The sequence below is a fragment of the Eriocheir sinensis genome, chromosome 64 (genome assembly GCF_024679095.1).
Source record: "Eriocheir sinensis breed Jianghai 21 chromosome 64, ASM2467909v1, whole genome shotgun sequence".
NCBI lineage: Eukaryota > Metazoa > Arthropoda > Malacostraca > Decapoda > Varunidae > Eriocheir > Eriocheir sinensis.
The window spans coordinates 6,286,611-6,310,791 of NC_066572.1; the positions used below are offsets into that span (position 1 = coordinate 6,286,611).

General features: G+C 47.6%; 1 protein-coding gene across 1 annotated transcript in view; it reads left to right on the forward strand.

The window, feature by feature from the left end:
• The window catches only part of LOC126987452 (paramyosin-like), a 41,337-nt gene extending 25,383 nt beyond the window's left edge, over positions 1 to 15,954 (forward strand). The window contains exons 8-11 of the mRNA XM_050844417.1: positions 154 to 318; positions 1,419 to 1,581; positions 15,017 to 15,382; positions 15,583 to 15,954. Coding sequence (XP_050700374.1) covers positions 154 to 318; positions 1,419 to 1,581; positions 15,017 to 15,097 — 409 coding nt within the window. The 3' untranslated portion in view covers positions 15,098 to 15,382; positions 15,583 to 15,954. The remainder of the gene's footprint in view (positions 1 to 153; positions 319 to 1,418; positions 1,582 to 15,016; positions 15,383 to 15,582) is intronic.
• The last annotated feature ends 8,227 nt before the right edge of the window (positions 15,955 to 24,181 follow it).

A 24,181-nucleotide genomic window follows, 5' to 3' on the forward strand; every position in this document is an offset into this window, starting at 1 on the left:
CGTATCGTGGGTGATTGCACGATGCGGCCACTGCTGCGATTTGTTTTGGGATGTTCGTAATAGATCGCAACTGCCTCTGTGATTCCCATATCGCTCAACTCAACGCAGCGTGATCGCAGTGTGAACGCAGTGAAAGCTCAGCACACTGTGACTCGGCAGCAATATTGCCGAACTTCAGGAGGAGATCAAGGACCAAGAACAGAGTAATCTGCAATTAACTCAGCAGCTCACAGCCTCAGAAACCAAGCTGCAACACATCCACCAGGCGTGGGACCTCAAGCAGGACAGCCTCAACAAAGAGATCAAGGAGCAGAAACAGTAAGCCTTTATGAAGTTTTCAGTATACAAACAATTTTCCTTTTGCATCTATTTCTCTGACACTGTCCCCTCACACAGCCACCCCTGAATGGAGCGCCGTGGCAGAAGAGGCTCCTCCAGGCTTCCTTGTCTTGGCAGGCCCTCTCACCGCACATATCTTTTGCCAACCAACCAACTCACTCTCTCTCAACTTTTCTATTGCCATGTCTATCTCCTCTACACTTCCCCTTGTAGATATGATGTGGTTGTTCCACTTGAATCTTTACTTCCATACTGGTCACTTCTCTTTCCTCATGAATTGAGATGCCTTTTCCTTACCTCCTTTGTCTCTTCAATCCCTTTAACACGTCCGCTGCGATTGGCATGGATTTGGCTTTCACTGGTAGCCTGGTAACCCATACTCCCAGGTCTTTCCCTGCCTCTGTGGTGGATAGTGGAGTGTTTCCCATGTGGTATCGGTGTGCTGGATATCCCCTCCCAAGGTGCAGGAATACATTCTTCTATATTAAATTGTAGCAGCCACTCTTTGTTCCATTTCTGTATCCTGGTGATGTCTTCTGGCAGGAAATCCACAGTCAAGGGGTTGAGAAGTGCTCCGTTGCTCCCCTTGCTGTACAAGTATCAGTTGTTCCTCTCACAACTTTTTCCAGAGGAGCATTTTGTCCTCCAGATAGGTTTCACCTTCCTGCCAAAAGCAAAGAGCGATGAAGAATTGCACCATTTTATTCCTCGTCATGGCCCGGTGATCCCGTTATTCACTCATGTCTGTGTAAGGTGTAGCAAGTGTTAAGAAAGAACATAAGATTGTCATTTAAGCAATAGTTATGAGGGGTTGTTCCTACCTACACTCAGAATACTGCACTTCCCTACATTGAACTCCATCTGCCATTTATCCGCCCAGTCATACAATCTGTTTAGTTCACCCTGGAGAATACTAGCGTCCTGATCCGACTCAATTACTCTACCGATCCTGGTATCATCTGCAAACTTACTGACATATTTCTCACGATGGCCCGCTGATCATACTGAGGCACCACGGATGTCGGGTGTCCAGCACCCACTCACTGTTGCATAAGGTGAGGCAAGTCTTTTCTCTGCAGGGTTCTCGAGGACCTGGAGCGCAACCAGACGGAGCAGGACATTGTGTGCAAGGAAGTGAGTGATGACGTGGCTGACCTGGACGGGCAGATCAGACAGTCCATGGAGGATATCCGTAACAACAACATCATGATAAAGAACAACTACAAGCTTATCCTCGATGCTGTATGTACCATTTTACTTATTAATACATTAACTCAAATTCCACTGGTCAGGAAATTCATTGTCGTGCTTTATGCAAACAAGGAATGGAGGCGTAAGGGACAGAGTCAACTTTGCTCTAGTTTGCACTGGGAAAGTCAAGATACACACCACAGGATGAACAAGAAATATAATGCAAGGAAAAGTGACCTAGTATGTGGTGTAAGGACAGAGTCAACTTTGCTCTAGTTCTGCACTGGGAAAGTCAAGATACACACCACAGGATGAACAAGAAATATAATGCAAGGGAAAAGTGACCTAGTATGTTGTAAGGACAGAGTCAACTTTGCTCTAGTTTGCCCCACTGGAGATACACCCCAAGACAAGAAATAGCCTGCCTCCTCGTGCAGACTAGATAGAACTGTCTTTGTCCCCCTAATGCTGCAGCTGTAACCCCAAGACAAGAAACATAGCCTGCCTCTCCTCGTGCAGACTAGATAGAACTGGCTTTGTCCCCCTAATGCTGCAGCTGTAACCCCCAAGACAGAAACATAGACTGCCTTACCTTTTGCAGACTAGATATAACTGTCTATGTCCTCCTAATGCTGCAGCTGTAACCCCAAGACAGAAACATAGCCTGCCTTTTCTCATACAAACTAGGAAAATTGGCTCTGTCCTTCAAGCGCCTCAGCTGATACCCCCAAGACAAGTGTAGCCTGCCTCCTCGTGCAGACTAGATAGAACTGTCTTTGTCCCCCTAATGCTGCAGCTGTAACCCCCAAGACAGAAACATAGCCTGCCTTACCTTGTGCAGACTAGATAGAACTGTCTTTGTCCCCCTAATGCTGCAGCTGTAACCCCCAAGACAGAAACATAGCCTGCCTCTCCTTGTGCAGACTAGATATAATTGGCTCTGTCCTTCAAGTGCCTCAGTGATACCCCCCAAGACAAGTGTAGCCTGTCATTCCTTGTTCAAACTAGATAGAATTGGCTTTGTCCTTCTAACACCACAGCTGTAACCCCCAAGACAGAAGCTTAGCATGTCTTTCCTTGTTCAAACTACATATAATTGGTTTTGTCCCCCTAATGCCTCAGTGATACCCCCCAAGACAGAAGCTTAGCATGTCTTTCCTTGTTCAAACTACATACAATTGGTTTTGTCCCCCTAATGCCACAGCACAGTTTTGTCCCCCTAATCCCATAAGACAGGCATCTGAAACTTCAAAAAATGTTGATCTCCGTCGGACTCTGCGTGGGTGCCTGGAACATCCTGAGCCCCCCGAAGGATCAGCGACTGCCTCATTTGTCAGCTTGTCTATATTATTTTTTTACAGCAACGGAGGGAGCTCAAGGAAGGGCAAAAATTAAAACAAACGAAAAAATAGACTAGGCTAGATGATGATCCATCCAAGGAAAACAGAACGAGAACCCAGAAGAGACGTCAATTTTGGGTGGAACACAACTCGGGAGGCTGAGAGTGAACATAGTGGGGCTCTGAGATGAGGAGACCTGGTGAGGGAGAGATCAGTAGTGGGCCACAGCGATGGTGCCTGTCTCAAGAGAGTAGCTGTGGCCATTTCTCGCTGACTGCAGTCCTCTGTTGTTGGGGATTGAGTGTGTGATGCTGGTGATGTTGAAGCACTCCCTGGCCTTCATATCTCTTATTGCAGTGTACACCCCTACTGAGATGTGTGGACTTTAGGAGAAAGAGATGTTCTACGCCAAGCTTGACTCTGTAGTTGACCAGTGCCCCCGACACAACACACTCATTGTCGTGCGTGACTTTAATGCAGTTACTGGCACAGAGAGAGATGGCTGTGTGATATGTGTTGGTCCCCACGGCTCTTGTGCCAGAAACATCAACATTTCACTCCTTCTGAGCTTTGCAAAACCCAGAAGGCTGAGGATTACTGGTTCCTGAGATGCGAGCCTTGCCGCTGGTCTTGGAGCAGCAATACTAGTGGTGTGGCAAAGGAGATTGATCACATCCTTGCTAGTACTTGTTAGAGGATCCTCCAGAAATGTAGGGTTTTACACTGCTGAGTTCATTACAGTTGACCACAGACTTCTTGTTACAAAATTGAGGATATGCTTCAGGTCCATGAAATTCTTGAGATGCAACTCTCTGCAGCCTTATCTTGAGAAGCTCAGAGACCAGGTGTGTGCTCAGGGGTATGCAGTGGCAGTCTCAAATTGGTTTGAAGTGGGTGCTCTGAGAGATCCTGGAGGGTTGTGGGATACCTTTAAATGTGAAACTCAGAGTTGCCGAGGGGTGCATTGGAGAGCATCCAAGGACTAGGAGTGGCATTGCCTTGAGTGTATAGAGGAGAGTCATGCTGCCAAGTTGGCCAGGGACTTGAGGGCAGTACAGGAGAACTGGAACCCTTCTGAGGAGAGGTATGTCAGAGGTCTTGCTAAGGATCCGTAATGAACACCACTGAGTGCCGGGAATCAAACCCGAGCCTTCCTAGCAGAAGCCAGGCAGCATCCCAAATAGGCCAATGATCTATTCAGTGTGTTATTGCAGTTTCTCTAATCTTGCTAAGGATGTTGAGGGTTGTCAAAATGCAGACGACCTTAGACCTGCCTCTCCAGCTCTGAAGAACCTCTGCTCCTAATTCACATCTCAGATGAGTACTGTCTGAGCAGCTGATGGGCAGATAACATCAGATGCAGATGTGTACTGGCTCATTGGGCTGAGTACTTTGGCAGTCGTACACAGCAGAGTACCCAAGTGTACAGGTCCCTCTGGCTGGGTTGCAGATGGCCACTGCTGATCCACCAATAGACAAAACGCCAGCCTCTCCTGCAAAAGTGAGAGAGGCTGTGAAAAGTTGAAGGGTGTAAAGGCAGCTGGGATCTGCAACATCAGCGCAGAGAAGTTGAAAGCTGGGGGTGAAGCCATGAGCCATGGGTTGCATGTGGTGCTGTGTGCTGTGTGGGCAGTCCAGTGCCATTCCTCTTGACTGACAAAGGGGGTTGGTTGTCCCTATCTGGAAAGGGGACCAACAGGACTGCAACAATCACCGTGGTTTGGTGTGCCAGGTAAGGTGCTCGCTCATCTGCTGCAGATGCGAATTCGATCTCATCTGCTCAAGTTTGAGAGACCTGAGCAATCCAGGTTCATGCCCAGCAAGTCAACTTTTGAGTGGATCACAACACTTTGCGTCATTGTGGAACACTGATGTGAATTTTGACGGGGTGCTTGCAGCCCATATCTGTCTCGAGAAATCTTTTGAGCCAGTACATTGTGAGGCACTCTGGGACATGTACGGATGCATGGGATTCCTACATGGATTACTGACCTGATGACTGGCCTTTACCCTGGGACTGAGAGTGCTGTGATGTGTGTGGGGGAGATGTCTCTGGCTTCTTCCCTGTTATTCCAGGAGTGAGGCAGGGCTGTATCCTTGCTCCATCACTTTTCAACACTTGCATTGACTGAGTATTAGGCCAAAGTTGTTGATCAAAATCATTGTAGAGCATCTGTAGGTGACATCAAGGTCACTGATCTTGTTTTTGCTGACGATCCTGCACTCCTTGCAGAGTTGCTGGAGGTCCTGGTGACGGCTCTCAAAGTGCTGCATGAGGAGGTGAAGCCTCTGGGACTGAAGGCCTCCTGGGCCAAGACCAAAGTTCAGCCATTTGGAGGCTTGCTGGGTGACACAGCTCAGTCTTTTTTTGCGTCCTATTGCACCATTAGGCTTTTTCAATGGTGGGGGCTGATGTTCGGCCCAGCCCGTTGTGGCGCAGGCGAATATTTATTGTGGTGCCATCTTGTTTTGGCTCATACTGTCCCCCGGAGCTCGTCTTTGAGCCTTTCTTTGGAGAGGTAACCTAGAGTCTGGGTTGACAGGTGGTCTTCAGGGCAGCATGTGGGTAGTCTTAGGCCACTTGGCGGTGACTGAAAAATCCCAGCTGTGTGGCGGCCAGGATTCAAACCTGCGTCCCTCCTGGATCTCCCAGAGGCGGTGCCGGCACGCTAACCACTCAGCCACCGCCTCCCCATGCATGTGGTGAGGATGTTGAAGTCACCAAAAGCTTCACATGGCTTGGTATTGTAGTGCATAACAATGGTGGTTCTTACCAGGAAGTCACGCCACAGATTGGCCTGGCCCACGGTGTTCTGGGCTCCCTCAATGTGAGTGTTGATATGGTGGTGTTGATGCCTGTGATACTTGTGCTCCCTGTCTTACTGTATGGCCCTCATGGTGTTCTGGGCTCCCTCAATGTGAGTGTTGATATGGTGGTGTTGATACCTGTGATACTTGTGCTCCCTGTCTTACTGTATGGCCCTCATGGTGTTCTGGGCTCCCTCAATGTGAGTGTTGATATGGTGGTGTTGATGCCTGTGATACTTGTGCTCCCTGTCTTACTGTATGGCCCTCATGGTGTTCTGGGCTCCCTCAATGTGAGTGTTGATATGGTGGTGTTGATGCCTGTGCAGGCGGACAAAGATTTGAATCTTTGCTCCCTGTCTTACTGTATGGCCCTGAGACTTGGAGACTGAATAGAGATTTGGAGAAGCATGTTGGTGCCTTTGGTACCAAGTGCCATCACAGGATTATGGGGCATTGCTGGAATGCTTTTTGTCAAACCAGCAACTAAGCGATGAAACTGAATCAAGGCCGTTACCAGCTTAGTCCATGAACGCCATCTCTGGCTACATGGCCACGTGGCATGCCTCCCGGATGTCATCCTGCTTAGTATTTTTTTAGCAGAAGAAAACCTTGAGAGGAGGTCACCAAGGGGACACCCAAGTAATTCATGGCTGGGTTGAGTTGATCGATCTGGAGGGGCATGAAATGAGAAGTGAGGATGTGTGGAGGCTTCCGCCGGGGGTGGAGGCAACGCAGGAGTGAAGTGAAGTGATGTCTCCTGGCTTGTGCTCCTCATTAGTTAGTTATTGTGGAAATTCTTCCAGTTTGTATGTAGTATATTATTATTATTGCTGATTAACTGAGGCTCAATTATGAAGTAGGGAACAAGTGGTAATTCAATACCACAGCAGGATTAAGACTGCAGGGCAGAGGTTTTGAGCGTCTGTGAATCTTTGTTCTGATGTGGCACTCGTAACTTTGTGAATTGAACATCGCCGGCACTCTTCTTGAGACTAGATAGTGCCAAGAACACGCCTCCACACCTGTGTCCCCAACTTACTCATTCTCATACATTCAATCAATCAATCAGTGGGGGCATACGCTGGGGGGTGCATCGCCTCATCCACCCTACGAGTCCGAGGGTCCCTCCGGGCGAGTCTCCATGCCAACCCTCTTCCCATCCTGAGTACCTCCCGGCAGGATATATTGACTTGCTCAAGCCATAAACTCCATGGGTGTCCCTTGGCCTCCTCCACTCAGGATTGTCTCTCACAGAGACAACCTGATGAGCAGGATCAGCTTCAGGGTAACGTGCCACGTGCCCGTATAGCCGGAGTTGGCGTTGGCGGACTATGCAGGTAATATATGTCCAATGAGTCTCACGGAGCAGTCAACGGTTCAACACAAAGTCATTCCAGCGATATCCCATGATTCTGCGTAGACACTTATAAGTTATTAACAAAGGCATCAGTCCGCCACTTCAGGTCCCTATTTAGTGTCCATGTCTCACGGCCACAGAGTAAGACAGGGAGCACGAGGGACTGGAAGATCCGGATCTTTGTCCTTCTGCACAGGTATTGACAACGCCACATACTCGTGTTGAGCGAGTCCATAACACCGTGGGCCAAGCCAATCCACCGTAAGACTTCATGGCGAGACTCACCGGTTATTTTAACTACACCACCAAGGTTAGTAATATTTTCCGAGATCTCAATGTCCTCGCCACATGCATGTACAGACTGTACTGTTCCATCCAGCAAGCCTCCAAACACCTGTACCTTGGTCTTAGCCCAGGAGACCTCAAGTCCCAAGGGCTTTGCCTTCTCGTGTAGTGCCTCGAGAGCCATCACCGAAACCTCCAGCGACTTTGCCAGGATTTTATTTATTTATATTTTTTTACATGTGGCCTATAGCGCTGGTGGGCTAATTCATATGGGCCTGATGGTCGGCCCGAACCCGTCATGGCGCAGGCAATTGTTTATAGTGACGCCATTATTATTGGCTCATGCTGCCCCCCGTAGCTCATTCTTGATTTCACTTGTGCTGCACAGCTTCTAGAGTCCGGGTTGCTAGGTGGTCTTCAGGACAGCATGTGGGTAGTCTTAGGCCACTAGGCGGTGACTGAAAAATTCCAGGTGGTTAGTGATTTGAACCCACATCATGGACAATGCACCAGACGTGAGGCCGGCACGCTAACCACTCAGCCACCGCCTCCCCATACTGGATACTGGGTTACTGGATCATAGTAAAAAACAAGGTCAGTGACCCTGGTATTGCCAGTGGATGCTCCGCAATGACTCTGGTCCACAGCTCTGCCCAGTACCCAGTCCATACTAGTGTTGAAAAGCGATGGGGCAAGGACAGCCCTGCCTCACTCCCTCATCCACGGGGAAGAAGCTGGACAAGCACCCCCTCCACACTTCACAGCACTCTCAGTCCCAGAATACAGGCCAGTCAGCAAACCAACAGTCTTTGCAGGAATCCCACGGAGTCGCAGAAGATCCCAGAGTGCCTCGCAATGCACCGAGTCAAACGCCTTCTTGAGATCGACATAGGCTGCAAGCATCCCCTGTCGAAACTCACGTCGGCGCTCCACCAGTACGTGAAGCACTAGGATGCGGTCAGTTGCTGCCTTAACGGGCGTGAACCCAGACTGTTCAGGTCTCTGCATCTTCAGCAGCTGGCTGCGAATTGGCATTAGCAATAGGTGGGCAAGCACCCTGCCTGGCACACTGAGCAGTGTAATACCACAGTAGTTGTTGCAGTCTTGGCGGTCCCCTTTCCCTTTCCAGATAGTCATTCCAGCGATAGCCCCTAAGAGTCCACTCTTCCAGTCAGGAGTAGTAGTGCCAGATAGCCATACAGCAGTCAAGACTGCATTCAACCCGTGGATCATGGCCTCACATCCAGCTTTGAGCAGCTCCTCAACAATGTTACAGGTGCCAGGTACCTTTCCACCCCTCAGCTTTGCCACAGCCTCTGACCTCGTCAAGAGAGAGTGGGCTTTCGTCAATGGGTGGATCGGCATCCGCCACCTGCAACCCAGTAGCTGGAAGCTGCCCAGTTGGAGGGTCTGCCATGTACAGCTGCTCAAAGTACTCAGCCCAACGAGCCCTCTGCCCTTCCACGTCCGACACGAGGCAGCCATCAGCTGTTTGGATAGCGCTCACCTGGGAGGGAGACTTGAAGCAGAGCTTCTTCAGGGCTTGGTAAGCAGGTTGGAAGTCATTCTCATTTAAGTGTCCCTTGACTTCCTCAGCAAGACCCCTGACATACCTCTCTTTGTCTCTCCTCAGGAGAGCTCTAGTCCTACGTGACAGAGCCCTGTAATGGTCCCGATTCCCAGCAAGTGTCTGGCAGCACGTCTCTCCTCAATATTCTCCAGCATCTCCTCCGAGGCAAACCCACTCCTAGATCTCGGGCGCTTTCCAATACACTCCTTGGCAGCTCGAAGAGTCGCATTTGAAGGTATCCCACAGTTCTACAGGGTTCTCAAGGGAGCCGAGCACATTGAACTGTTTGAGACTGTCACTGCATAGTCTTGAGCACATGCCAAGTCTTTCAGCCTTCTTGACCTGACATGAAGCTTGTGTGTTGCAACAACAAGCCTGTGGTCAGTTGCAAAGAACTCAGTACTCCGGTAAACCCTGCAGTTCTGAAGGATCCTCCAACGAGTACTTACGAGGATGTGGTCAATCTCCTTAGCTACACCTACGGCATCGCTGTACCAAATCCAGCGGTGCAGCTCTGGTCTCTGGTACCAGAACCCCCTGGATCTTGCAAAATTCAGGAGAGAGCTGTTGATGTTCCTAGTACCAGAACCATGGGGACCAACACAGCCAGTGCCACTTGTAGTACTGAAGTCGACCAGGACCATGAGTGTGTTCCAGGGGAGGGCACTGGAGTCGAGAACATCGTGGAACATCTCCTCAGTGTTACACACCTCAGTAGGAGCATACACTGCCTCAGTAGGAGCATACACTGCAACAAGAGACATGAAGCCCAGTGTGTGCTTCAGCCTCACTCGCATTGTACGCTCATCAACCGGAGCAACCTCAACCACAAATGGCAGCAGTTGGCTGGAGATGCCCATAGCTACGCCCTTGAGATGGAAGCCATTGCTCGTGCCGGACCAGTAGAAGGTGTACCCCCCTCACTGATCTCGCCACTGCCAGGCCTCCCCGTCTCAGAGAGTGCCTCTATGTCCACCCTCTGCCTTCTGAGCTTATTTCATAGGTGGGGCAGACGATCATCGTCTGAGAGGCTCTGAATGTTCCCCCCCACACAGAACCCTCTGAAGGTTAACCCCAGGCCTGGTTCTATGGGCAGGCACAGCCTCTGTACCACCCCGGCCACCCCCTAAACAAAAGAGGGGTTAGGGAGCCATTCCTCCTTCGAGGTGCAGGGGTTCCGTAGGCTTTGCCCTGCACCCGTCACTGACGGCAGGCTCCCTGGATGGAATGCATCAGGGAAGCCTGTCGCGTGGTCGGGCCTCCAGCAAGACATACATTAAAAAGCATATTTTAAAGAAAAGGCTGAGAGCAAACTTGCTTTGCCCAGTGCAGTCCTTTAGCCGCAACAAAGCACCTTGGAGCCTATTGGACCTTGCCAGCTACTCCCTGGACTTCTTTTACCTAGACCTCAACACTTCTCCTTTCGTTCTCCGGAATTCTTAAATACTAAATTAGTATTGGCCAACTCTATTTGTCTCATCCTGAGGTAGGAGCCAGGTTGTTCAGCAGGTAACTCTCTTGCTTTGATTTAAGTGGTGTTCCTGCCTAGTTCCTATATTTTCCCACATGATGTTTAGTTGAAAACTAGTCAAGAACTTTGTTGGCTTGAGCAAGTAAGGGCTAAGAGGATGGTGGTTCACTGAACCAGTCCTAAAAGTGAGCCAGTTGGATCATGTAGTGGGGAAAAGTACTTAAGTTGGATCATGTAGTGGGAAAGGTACTTAAGTTGGATCATGTAGTGGGAAAGGTACTTAAGTTGGATCATGTAGTGGGGAAAGGTACTTAAGTTGGATCATGTAGTGGGGAAAGGTACTTAAGTTGGATCATGTAGTGGGAAAGGTAAAGTTGGATCATGTAGTGGGGAAAGGTACTTGTTGGATCATGTAGTGGGGAAAGGTTCTTATTTTTGATCATGTAGTGGGGAAAAGTAATTAAGTTGGTTCATGTAGTGGGGAAAGGTACTTAAGTTGGATCATGTAGTGGGGAAAGGTACTTAAGTTGGATCATGTAGTGGGGAAAGGTACTTAAGTTGGATCATGTAGTGGGGAAAGGTACTTAAGTTGGATCATGTAGTGGGGAAAGTACTTAAGTTGGATCATGTAGTGGGAAAGGTACTTAAGTTGGATCATGTAGTGGGGAAAAGTACTTAAGTTGGATCATGTAGTGGGAAAGGTACTTAAGTTGGATCATGTAGTGGGGAAAAGTACTTAAGTTGGATCATGTAGTGGGGAAAGGTACTTAAGTTGGATCATGTAGTGGGGAAAAGTACTTAAGTTGGATCATGTAGTGGGAAAAGTACTTAAGTTGGATCATGTAGTGGGAAAGGTACTTAAGTTGGATCATGTAGTGGGAAAAGTACTTAAGTTGGATCATGTAGTGGGAAAAGTACTTAAGTTGGATCATGGTGTGAAAGGTACTTAAGTTGGGTCATGTAGTGAAAGGTACTTGTTGGGTCATGTAGTGAAAGGTACTTAAGTTGGGTCATGTAGTGGGGAAAGGTACTTGTTGGGTCATGTAGTGGGAAAAGGTACTTGTTGGATCATGTAGTGGGAAAAGTACTTGTTGGGTCATGTAGTGGGAAAGTACTTAAGTTGGATCATGTAGTGTGAAAGGTACTTAAGTTGGGTCATGTAGTGGGGAAAGGTACTTAAGTTGGGTCATGTAGTGGGGAAAAGTACTTAAGTTGGATCATGTAGTGTGAAAGGTACTTAAGTTGGATCATGTAGTGGGGAAAAGTACTTAAGTTGGGTCATGTAGTGTGAAAGGTACTTAAGTTGGGTCATGTAGTGGGAAAGGTACTTAAGTTGGGTCATGTAGTGGGAAAGGTACTTAAGTTGGATCATGTAGTGGGGAAAGGTACTTAAGTTGGATCATGTAGTGTGAAAGGTACTTAAGTTGGATCATGTAGTGGGGAAAAGTACTTAAGTTGGATCATGTAGTGGGGAAAGGTACTTAAGTTGGATCATGTAGTGGGGAAAAGTACTTAAGTTGGGTCATGTAGTGGGGAAAGGTACTTAAGTTGGATCATGTAGTGGGGAAAAGTACTTAAGTTGGATCATGTAGTGGGGAAAGGTACTTAAGTTGGATCATGTAGTGGGGAAAGGTACTTAAACAATGACAATTGCAAAATCTTGTGGAACAAACCGTTGCAATGCAAGGGAAGCCTGTGTGCAGTGGCAGTCTTAAATTGGTTAATTGTGCTCAGCACCCTTGAGGACTCTGTAGATTTGTGGGATGCATTCAAGTGTGAAACTTTTGAAGCTGCAAAGGAGTGCATTGGAGAGTGCCTTAGATCAAGGAGTGGTTTTGCCTCGGGGAGATGCTGGAGAATATCGAGATATGCTGCCAAGGAGTCGGGACCACTCCACCACTCGGTTGCGTAGGACTCGAGTTCTCCTGAGGAGAGACAAGAAGAGGTTTGTCAGGGGTCTATCTGAGGATGTCTAAGTCCATTTCAATGCAAATGACCTCCAACCTACCTACCAATCCCTGAAGAGCTCCGCCCCGAGCCTCCCTCACAGGTTAGTGCACCATCTCGCAACTACCATGGCATTACACTGCTAAGTGTGCTAGGCATGGTGCTTGCCTGTCTATATCTTATGCACATTCGCACTCAGCTGCTGAAGTTGCAGAGGCCTGAGTAGTCAGGGTTCACCGCTGGTAAGCCAACAAATGACTGTATCCCAGCACTTTGCTTGCTGGTAGAGTGCCGACGTGAGTTTTGAAAGAGCAGGCCTGCAGCTTAGGTTAGTCTCAAGATAATGTAGACACTCTGGGATCTACAGCTCTGTGGGATTCATGCAGGGACCGTTGACTGGCCTGTACTGTGGGACTGAGAATGTTGTGAAGTGTGGGTGTGTGTCCAGCTTCTTCCCTGTGAATATGGGAGTGACGCAGGGCTGCATCCTTGCTCCATCGCCTTTCTCAACACTTGTATGGACTGGGTATTAGGCAAGTTGTGAGCCAAATTCATTATGGAGCAAATATTAGGTCACTGACTTTGTTTTTGTCCACGATGCTGTAATCCTCGCCAAGTCACTCAAGGTTTTGGGGATGGCTCTCAAGGTATTGCATGAGAAGGCCAAGCCTTTGGGACTGCAAGCCTTTAGGACCAAGATGAAGGTACAGGTGTTTGGAGGCTTAACTGCATGAAACTGTCATGCCCCGGGATTTTATTTTTCTATTTCCTCTATTTTCCAACACGTCCTCTGTGTGTATCGAAACACACGAGAAATTAATCAAGATCAGGGTATTCGGCGGCTGCCTGGGATTGAACCCGCGACCAGCGTGACGGGAGAGCCGCTCCTTACCGAGTCGGCCAAAGAGGTACCACACTGGCTAAGTGGGTTATGGGAGGCTCGTTCATCAGGCATAGTCGCCGCACTACAACTGTACTGTCTGTTCATGTGTGTGGCGAGGACCTTGGCAGTGTAGTGCAGAGTAATGGCAGGTCCTGTGGCTTGTTCAGTTCTCTTGGTGCCCTGGGTGGAGGGGTGCCCTGGGTGGAAAGGTGCCCTGGGTGGAGGGGTGCCCTGGGTGGAGGGGTGCCCTGGGTGGAGGGGTGCCCTGGGTGGAGGGGTGCCCTGGGAAGGGACAGATGGTGGCCACGGGGCAGACAGTTTTGAAGCGCGGCAATGAGGTAGCTGGTCCGTGCCCCTGGGTGGAGAGGTACTCTGGGTAAAGATGGACCATGGGGGCGGGGCAGACAGTTTTGAAGCGCGGTAATGAGGTAGTTGGTCCGTGCCCCTGGGTGGAGAGGTACTCTGGGTAAAGATGGACCATGGGGGCGGGGCAGACAGTTTTGAAGCGCTGTAATGAGGTAGTTGGTCCGTGCCCCTGGGTGGAGAGGTACTCTGGGTAAAGATGGACCATGGGGTCGGGGCAGACAGTTTTGAAGCGCTGGAATGAGGTAGTTGGTCCGTGCCCCTGGGTGGAGAGGTACTCTGGGTAAAGATGGACCATGGGGTCGGGGCAGACAGTTTTGAAGCGCTGTAATGAGGTAGTTGGTCCGTGCCCCTGGGTGGAGAGGTACTCTGGGTAAAGATGGACCATGGGGGCGGGGCAGACAGTTTTGAAGCGCGGTAATGAGGTAGTTGGTCCGTGCCCCTGGGTGGAGAGGTACTCTGGGTAAAGATGGACCATGGGGGCGGGGCAGACAGTTTTGAAGCGCGGCAATGAGGTAGTTGGTCCAGCCATGCATCAGAGTGAGGGTAACCACTACAGTGCCCTCTTGAATTTCGCGCAATCCGAGTTTCACGATCCTTCAGTTTTGCGCTTGGTCCTAAATTCTCACTATCCTGATTTTTGTGCATTACCGCCCTGAGTTTCTCGCTGCTCAGACTTTTTTTTTTTTCCTCCCCATCTCCGCCTGTAGCGCCGGTAGGCTTTCTTCAGGGGCCTGGTGGTCGGTCCAAGCCCGTCATGGCGCAACAGTGTCCCACAGGTGATGTTCTGGAAATTTACCCAGTTCTCTGACAGGGTTTGGGTAAACACTCTTGTCCTCCCGTCTTTGAAGCCACCAGGCTCAGGACATTTCAGGAGCCCAAATGTGGAGCCCTCTAAAGCCTAGGTCCCCAACCCAAATGACCTCGAGGGTCGCATTGCCCATTCCCCGTCAGCCCGTGGGCCACATCCAAAAAACAACACCACCTTCAATATAAAATATGATATATGGACGTCTAGAGCAGGGGAGAGACACTGAAAACTGAATGGCCGAAGCCCCCTTATAAAGCCGAAAAGTGCGCCATAGTGGACGCTGATTGGCCGGCTTAACAGCGCACGCTCATTGGCTCTCAGCACTGCAGAAATTTAAAAAGTTGTAAACTGGTCATGTGCCCACAGTCTGCACCGCGGGCCACAGAAACGATCCTGGAGCCCTTCGGCAGGCCGCACCTAATGTTGAATGATGTAAAGTCCCGCGGGCCGCACCAAGGGTGCTCGCGGGCCGCAGGTTGGGGACCTATGCTCTAAAGGTTAAAGGTTACCCCTGGCCTGGGTGTATGGGCTGGTGCCCCATCTGTACCACACAGCTGCTCCCAAAACAAGGGTGTGTTGGGATTTCTTAGTAGGTGAATATAGTCAGAAGTGGCAGCAAGTCACCTTGTATCAATGTCTGTTTCCTTACAGATGGAGGAAGGCAACGTTGAGCTGATGTCTGCCCTCACTGAGGCCACCAAGTGTGTGGAGGAGTTTAGGTCTGCAGAGTGACTCCAGTCCTCAGGCGGGCCAAGGCTTCAGAGGATACCAGGCTGAGGATCAATGGGGATTCAGTTCTTACTTCCGGACTTTATATTTTCTAAGGCTTATGGATTTACGCCTTTATATTTCCTAAGGCTTACGGTTATACTATAGTGTTACGTAGTGTTGTCGGGAGCATTTATTGGTGCAGCAGTTACTTGCATCCTGAGTGTTGCAGGGTGTGGCTGTTACTCTGCACTCGTGTACCCAGGCAGGTTTTTACACACCTTTTCAGGCACTTGTGTACCCAGGCAGGTTTTTACACACCTTTTCAGGCACTAGTGTACCCAGGCAGGTTTTTACACACCTTTTCAGGCACTAGTGTACCCAGGCAGGTTTTAACACACCTGTTCAGGCACTTGTGTACCCAGGCAGGTTTTTACACACCTTTTCAGGCACTTGTGTACCCAGGCAGGTTTTTACACACCTTTTCAGGCACTCGTGTACCCAGGCAGGTTTTTACACACCTTTTCAGGCACTTGTGTACCCAGGCAGGTTTTTACACACCTTTTCAGGCACTTGTGTACCCAGGCAGGTTTTTACACACCTTTTCAGGCACTTGTGTACCCAGGCAGGTTTTTACACACCTTTTCAGGCACTTGTGTACCCAGGCAGGTTTTTACACACCTTTTCAGGCAAGGTATTTTGCTTTCATATCTTCACCTTAGTTTCAGGATGTCATTTTCACCTTTTGTAGATTTTTTGTATATTGCAAACATTTATTTTACTAAACTTCTACAAATTTTGGTGATTTTCCTTCCATACTCTGTCTTTCACTACAGTGGTAATATATGTATATCTCCATAGTAAAACTCTAATGCTAATAATTCAGTTTCAATAATGACCCATGGCTGCCGCGAAATGTGTGTAGTTTTGTTTTCCTGAACGCTGTTGTAGTCTGAACATTGCCATTGTGGCCTGCCGGCTGTTGAGGTGATCTCTTCGCTGATTGGACAGCAGCTTGAGGCAGCCTTGCTCCGGCTCATCTTGAGAAACTGGCCCTCCACACTGCATCTTGCCACTTTTTTCTGTAGCTCACACTTCTGCCTTGCAACTCTTACTTGGTGCCTTCTTCAGTGGACGGGAGAATAAGAGGACTGTGGATGGCTTGAAAAACAAATTTTAACTACAAAATAAGACACTATTTGAAGTCTGTCTCTTATATAAATGTTTCTAGTGCTTTATATTCCTATTTTTCATGAGATTGTTAAGGTAGTGCAAAAATAAACTTGCAGGTTACAGAGATGTTCTGAACACGGTGGCATCACCAGACTTTGAATTCATTGGGAGGGAAGGAATTGTGCACATTTAAAAACAACTTGTAGGTGCAGCTCTCAGCATGTCATGTTTGCTTGGTAATGATTTTTAATACATTCGTAATTCACTTTTATGCTATTATTAACTGATGAAGAAACTAAATATTGCATTACATAAGGAGCTACAAAATCAATATCAATGGGGCATACGCCGGGGTGCATCGCCTGCCCACCCTACGGCGCAGAGCCCAGGGGTCCCTCTGGGTGAGTCTCATGCAGGCCCCCTTCTCATCCCAAGTACCTCCTGGAAGGAACCATCGACTTCCTCTGCGGGCGCCCCCATGGACTTCCTTCACTCATACACTCTTCACAAATTCATTCTCCCCCATTCTCATCATGTGTCCAAACCATCTCAGCGCACCACCCACTCCACCACTCCACACTCCACCCCCTTCACTGTCAACCCATACCAAACCCCTCACACACACTTCCATTACTTCCTCCATGCCATCCTGACACACCACACGCACCTCTTGTACAACTCATTTCCACTGCACGTATTCTTGATTGCTGCGCTGCACTCCATGTCCACGTCTCTGATGCATGCGACAGAGTTGGCAGGATAATACTGTTCCTTGTTCCCCTTTACCGCCATGCTCACACTTCTTCCTCTCACAACTCTCCCAATGCACCCACCACCTGTCTGCCCTTCACTGCTCTTTCCCTCACCTCACCTTCCATGCTTACATACAACTGTCCCTAAATATTTCACCTCAGTCACCTCCTCCACTCTCTCCTCCCCTAACCTTATCCTACACTTTGTTGTGCTCTCTGCTCTAACTCTGTATGGCTTTGCAAAATCAATGACCTGCTCTTTCGCCCTCTCAAATACCATAACCTTGCGCTTTCCAGCATTCACTCAGCTTCCTCCTCTTACACACCCTGTCAAATGAATCCACTATCATCTTTAGTGTCCCTCATTCTCTGCCAACCGTACTGTATCATCTGAAAACAGGTCCGCCACCAATGACTCCTCTGTACCTCTCACTTTCTGCCTTGTACCAAGTTCCCCCACTCTGGCTTTCATTTCTCTCACAGAACCGCCCATGTACAGTTACTTTCTTCATCCTCTCATTTAAAACCCTGCCATACACTTTTCCTGCCACTCTGAGTAGACTTATTCCCCTGTAACTATTAGTCACCTCTGCTTCCTTTCCCTTTGTACAGCAGCACAACACTAGCCTTTCTTCAACCCTCAGGCACCTCACCCTGTTCCTGTTCCTGTTACATATCCATAATATCCATTCCACAACTACACCTCCTCCATACTTCAGCCGAGTGGCCCAAGACTACCCACACGCTGTCCTGAAGACCCGGACTCTAGAAGAAACCGTCTAAGTGAATCAAGAATGAGTTCCGGGGCACAGCATGAGGAGGAATAAATGGCGCCACTATAAAATTGCCTGTGCCATGATGGGCTTGGGCCGACCACTAGGCCCCTGAAGAAAGCCAACCGGTGCTAGAGGCGAAGTTGTTAAAAATACTACTAATAATAATCTGTTATGCCATCAGCTCCAGGGCCTTTCCTACCTTTAACTTCTTCTTTGCCTCTATCTCACCCTCTCCAGCCTCCCTGTGGATCTGGCCGCCCCACACTGATCTTTATTCCTACACTGCTCACTTCCGCTCTCCTCCCACACTTTTATTCATTACAGTTTCCTCTTTCCACACCTCCCTTATCTCCTTATTCCCCTCACAAGCACCCATCTCTCCTCTTCATGCTACAAATGTCACTCTTTCCTCCCTATTTCACTTTTATCTTCTTTCCAGCAAAGTTTTTGTTCTGGTATTTTGGTGATATTTTCCTTCCCAAATCCTCATCCACTCTCTTTACTTCCCTAACCAACTTCTTGCTCTCCTGTACTTCCTCTCCCATCCCTCTGCCTCCTCCATCATATTTCTCTCTAACATTTTCTTGTAGTTCCTTCTGTTCTCCTCAACTGCCTCTTTTCTATCTCATCTGTCCACCACACATTCCTTTCTTTCCTTTTCCACACGACCTATACCTGACCACTGAACTCAAACACCTCATTCACTCCCCACACTGCAGAGGACCTACCACTGACAGCACAGTCTGGCCAACACCATGAATCCAAGAGAAACCTTCCAGATTAATGAAGACCAAACTACATATGTAAACCTTATATGTCAGTAACACTCCTTCCCAGATGATCAGTCACTAGAACTACCAAGCCTATCAATGAAACCAGAGGACAAACCTGCCTCTAGCTTTGTATAAATGAAGTACCCACTGTCTTCTGGCGTACCTGGCACCTCAGGCCGCCTCCTCTGGGATGACACTAGACTGACTTCCTCCTCCAGTCTTGTCTTCAGGGTTTTGTAATGACTGTAGACTGACTGACTGACTCTCTTTCAGCCTTCTGGGTTTTGTAATTTCATCTTCGTCTTCTCCTGGTTGTCCCTGAGAAGGCCTGAAATGAACCAAAAGGAAACCAATACAAGTTCACACAGGAACAAGATATATAAATGCATAGGGAACTAGAAGATACTTGGGAATATATACTTATTTTATGCATAAGAAAGAAAATAGACAGAGCAATACTTCCAAGATTGGAGAGCAAAACAATACATTCTTCCCCCCCAAAAAAAAAAGGAAAATTCTAAACTCTTTCACTAAGTTGTGGGGTCACTGGGCTTGGACGAGGCACTCAGAACAACGACACTCCTCAACCGCAGAGTCTAAGAGGGAAGCATCTTATTGGTGGGTTATGTGGAGTGAGTGGAGGTAGTGGTGTAGGTGGAAGGTATAACAGTTATCCCAGTCACTGCAGTTGGCACAGATTTCGCCTTCACTGGTAGCCTGGTAAAATTCAGTACCAGATCTTTCTCTGCCTCTGTGGTGGATAGTGCAGTGTTTCCCATGTGGTACTGGTATGCTGGATATACTCTCCCAAGGTACAGGACTTTTCATTTTCTTCATTGAATGGTAGCAGCCACTTTTTGTTCCATTCTGTAGCTTGGTGGTGTCTTCTTGTAGGAGGTTTGCATTCAAGGGTTAAGAGTACAAGTGGACTAAATATCAATGGTTACAAGTCACGAGTGGATAGAGGAAGCAGTGGGGTATATTGCACCAGGAGCCACTGAGGACAGGACGAAGACAAGAATCTGCATCAGGGGAAGTCCTGTCAAGTAGGTCACAAAGTCTGCGTGCTTGGGGAGTCCAGAGAGGGAAGACGGGCAGAGATTGAGGCCCATCTTCGCAGCTCCTCAGTTTGCCTCTTTGAAAAGCCTCTAATGGAAGTTGCTGGGACTTTCATGGAGAGTTTCGTGATCCTAGTGATAGTCTTACACAACCCCTGCACCTTGAATGGGAAGAACACCTATGAGAGCCAGGCTGACCATCTCTGTGGCCTCCGGAAATGGTACCGGTAGCGAGGCCAAATTTGTGGCATTTAACCAGCGTACCAGCGATGGGCCAAATTTGTGGCTTTACTGTACCAAAGCGACGGGCCAAATTTAGGCTTTACTGTGTACCAGCGACGGCCAAATTTGTGGCTTTACTGTACCAAAGGACGGGCCAAATTTGTGGCTTTACCTTGTACCAGCTACGGGCCAAATTTGTGGTTTACCTTGTACCAGCGACGGGCCAAATTTGTGGCTTTATCATTGTACCAGCGACCAAATTTGTGGCTTTACTGTACCAGTGAAGGGCCAAATTTTTGCCATGATATAAACCCCAAAAAATAGATGATGCATAAACTGATCCCAAATGCGTTGATATATTTTATGAAATGCTTTGCGTGAGTGATGATTTTTTCTAATTTTTCTTGCTTAGAGGGGCCTTTAACCCAGTAACAGCGGGGATCATGTTTCTTAATGGTCCCTCCAATCAAAAAAAATGAGAAAAAATCACCCCTCACACAAACCATTTCATAATATATATCAAAGCATTTGTGATCAGATTATGTATCATCTATTTTGGGGGGTTTATATCATGGCACAAATTTGGCCCATCGCTGCTACACGTTAAAGCCACAAATTTGGCCCGTCGCTGCTACTGGGTTAAGAAACATGATCCCCGCAGCTACTGGGTTAATACCATGGTCCTAGAGCCCAAATAGTTGACCTTCCTGCCTAATATGAGGACCAGGACTAAAACCAGAAGCAGGGTACTGAAGTGGCGCTCAATGACCACCAACATCAGGAGCCGGTTCGCCAGTCCACCACAGAGTTATTGCAATCGCCCGAACCAATCTACTTTCTCCACAATGATCCGTTACTTCCACTCAAGTGCCGGATACTAGAGACTTCCATGTGGTTACCTAAAATTTCCTCCTTTTATGTCAATGCCAATCACTACACAAGGCACTTTCCTGGTATTCTGTGTGCACTGTAGCCTGGAGATGATGGAACAAGAGTCGGCAGGGTGGAGAGGTAGAAGGAAAGTTTGGTTTAGTCGGCGCAACATCTGTGGTCATATGCCGGAGAGAGACAGAAGGGAAGGAATTATAGGAGAAGGAACAGACCCCAGGAGACGGGACACAACCCACGATTGATACCTGGTACCCATTCACTGCTGGGTGGACAGGGCGTAGGGTATCGGAAAAGCCCCCATTTTTTCAACTCTGCCTGAATTGAACCCGGCTCAGTTGTGAGCCGAGGTACTAACCACTGCACCACGAAGCCCCTGTAGGTAGGAAGGAGTATTTGAGGCGGAACAAGGAACAGAGGTGCAGATTGCAACTGGAAAGAAAGAATGATTAGAGAAAGTGGAGAGCAAGCTGTAAATATGCTGGAGGAAGAGTGGATTGAAAAAATGTAGATTGGAGAAGTGAGTAGATTGAAAGTGGAGAGAAAGAGTATGATTAGAGAAAGTGGAGAGTAAGTATAATATGATGGAACAAGAGTAGAGTGAGAAGTGGAGTAAGATGAGAAGTAGAGTGGAGAAGTGGTGCAGATTGAAAGTGGAAACGAAGAGAAATAGTGGAGTAGGTGGACTAGGTGGAGTAGACGGCACTTGAAAGAAACTAGACTTGTGAAATAAACTGCAGCTAGAAACTTTACGTACATGTTAAAGAGAAAATGTGACTGTAACAAGGTGGAGCAGGTGACGGGAGGAGTGGAGGTGGAGGAAGTGGTCTATGTGGAGTATTAGGGGTAAAGGGAAGAGAACAGCTAGAAATTACAGTAGAGAGGTGGAGCAAGTTGCGTATAGAAGGGTGGAGGTCGAGTGATGGTATGTGGAATGAGTGGAGAGGGACAGATTGGTGAGTGGAGGTACAGAGAAAGTGGAGTTTTGAGAAGATTAAACTGGAGAAGATAAGCAACTGGAAAGGTGGAAGAGTAGTTGGCAATGATAGAAGTGGAAGAGAAGTATGTGGAGAGGTGGAAGAGAAGTGGAAAAAGGTGGAAAGGGAGGGAATTTGAGGAAAGGCAGGGAATTTGAGGAGGAAAGGAAGGAATTTGGAGGAAAGGAAGGAATTTGAGTGGAAAGGAAGGAATTTGAGTGGAAAGGAAGGGAATTTGAGGAAAGGAAGGAATTTGAGGGAAAGGAAGGGAATTTGAGTGAAAGGAAGGAATTTGAGGAAAGGAAGGAATTTGAGTGGAAAGGAAGGAATTTGAGGAAAGGAAGGAATTTGAGGAAAGGAAGAGAATTTGAGGGAAAGGAAGGAATTTGAGGAAAGGAAGGAATTTGAGTGGAAAGGAAGGAATTTGAGGAAAGGAAGAGAATTTGAGGAGGAAAGGAAGGAATTTGAGGGAAAGGAAGAGAATTTGAGGGAGGAAAGGAAGGAATTTGAGGAAAGGAAGAGAATTTGAGGAAAGGAAGGAATTTGAGTGGAAAGGAAGGGAATTTGAGGAAAGGAAGGAATTTGAGTGGAAAGGAAGATAATTTGAGGAGGAAAGGAAGGAATTTGAGGAAAGGAAGAGAATTTGAGTGGAAAGGAAGGAATTTGAGTGGAAAGGAAGGAATTTGAGTGGAAAGGAAGGAATTTGAGGGAAAGGAAGAGAATTTGAGTGGAAAGGAAGGAATTTGAGGAAAGGAAGGAATTTGAGGAAAGGAAGGAATTTGAGTGGAAAGGAAGAGAATTTGAGGGAGGAAAGGAAGGAATTTGAGTGGAAAGGAAGGAATTTGAGGAGGAAAGGAAGGGAATTTGAGTGGAAAAGGAAGGAATTTGAGGAGGAAGGAAGGAATTTGAGTGAGGAAAGGAAAGGAATTTGAGGAGGAAAGGAAGGAATTTGAGTGGAAAGGAAGGAATTTGAGTGGAAAGGGAATTTGAGGAAAGGAAGGAATTTGAGTGAGGAAAGGAAGGGAATTTGAGGAAAGGAAGGAATTTGAGGAAAGGAAGGAATTTGAGTGGAAAGGAAGGAATTTGAGGAAAGGAAGGAATTTGAGTGGAAAAGGAAGGAATTTGAGTGGAAAGGAAGGAATTTGAGGAAAGGAAGGAATTTGAGGAGGAAAGGAAGGAATTTGAGGAAAGGAAGGAATTTGAGTGGAAAGGAAGGAATTTGAGAGGAAAGGAAGGAATTTGAGTGGAAAAGGAAGGAATTTGAGGAGGGAAAGGAAGGAATTTGAGGGAGAAAGGAAGGAATTTGAGGAAAAGGAAGGAATTTGAGTGGAAAGGAAGGAATTTGAGTGGAGGAAAGGAAGGAATTGAGGAAAGGAAGGGAATTTGAGTGAAAGGAAGGAATTTGAGTGGAAAGGAAGGAATTTGGAGGAAAGGAAGGAATTTGGAGGAAAGGAAGGGAATTTGAGGAAAGGAAGGAATTTGAGGAAAGGAAGGAATTTGAGTGGAGGAAAGGAAGGGAATTTGAGTGAAAGGAAGGGAATTTGAGGAAAGGAAGGGAATCTGAGAGGAAAGGAAGGGAATTTGAGTGGAAAGGAAGGAATTTGAAAGGAAGGGAATTTGAGTGGAGTAAAGGAAGGGAATTTGAGAGGAAAGGAAGGGAATTTGAGTGGAGGAAAGGAAGGGAATTTGAGGAAAGGAAGGAATTTGAGGAAAGGAAGGAATTTGAGTGGAAAGGAAGGAATTTGAGTGGAAAGGAAGGGAATTTGAGGAAAGGAAGGGAATTTGAGGAAAGGAAGGGAATTTGAGTGAGGAAAGGAAGGAATTTGAGGAAAGGAAGGAATTTGAGTGGAAAGGAAGGAATTTGAGGGAAAGGAAGGAATTTGAGTGGAAAGGAAGGAATTTGAGGAGGAAAGGAAGGAATTTGAGTGGAAAGGAAGGGAATTTGAGGAGGAAAGGAAGGGAATTTGAGGAAAGGAAGGAATTTGAGGAAAGGAAGGAATTTGAGGGAAAGGAAGGAATTTGAGGAGGAAAGGAAGGAATTTGAGTGGGAAAGGAAGGAATTTGAGGAAAGGAAGGAATTTGAGTGAAAGGAAGGGAATTTGAGTGAAAGGAAGGAATTTGAGTGAAAGGAAGGAATTTGAGGGAAAGGAAGGAATTTGAGGAAAGGAAGGAATTTGAGGAGGAAAGGAAGGAATTTGAGGAAAGGAAGGGAATTTGAGGAAAGGAAGGGAATTTGAGTGGAAAGGAAGGAATTTGAGTGAAAGGAAGGAATTTGAGTGGAGGAAAGGAAGGAATTTGAGGAAAGGAAGGAATTTGAGTGGAGGAAAGGAAGGAATTTGAGTGGAAAGGAAGGAATTTGAGGAAAGGAAGGGAATTTGAGGAAAGGAAGGAATTTGAGGGAAAGGAAGGAATTTGAGGAAAGGAAGGAATTTGAGTGGAAAGGAAGGAATTTGAGGAAAGGAAGGAATTTGAGTGGAAAGGAAGGAATT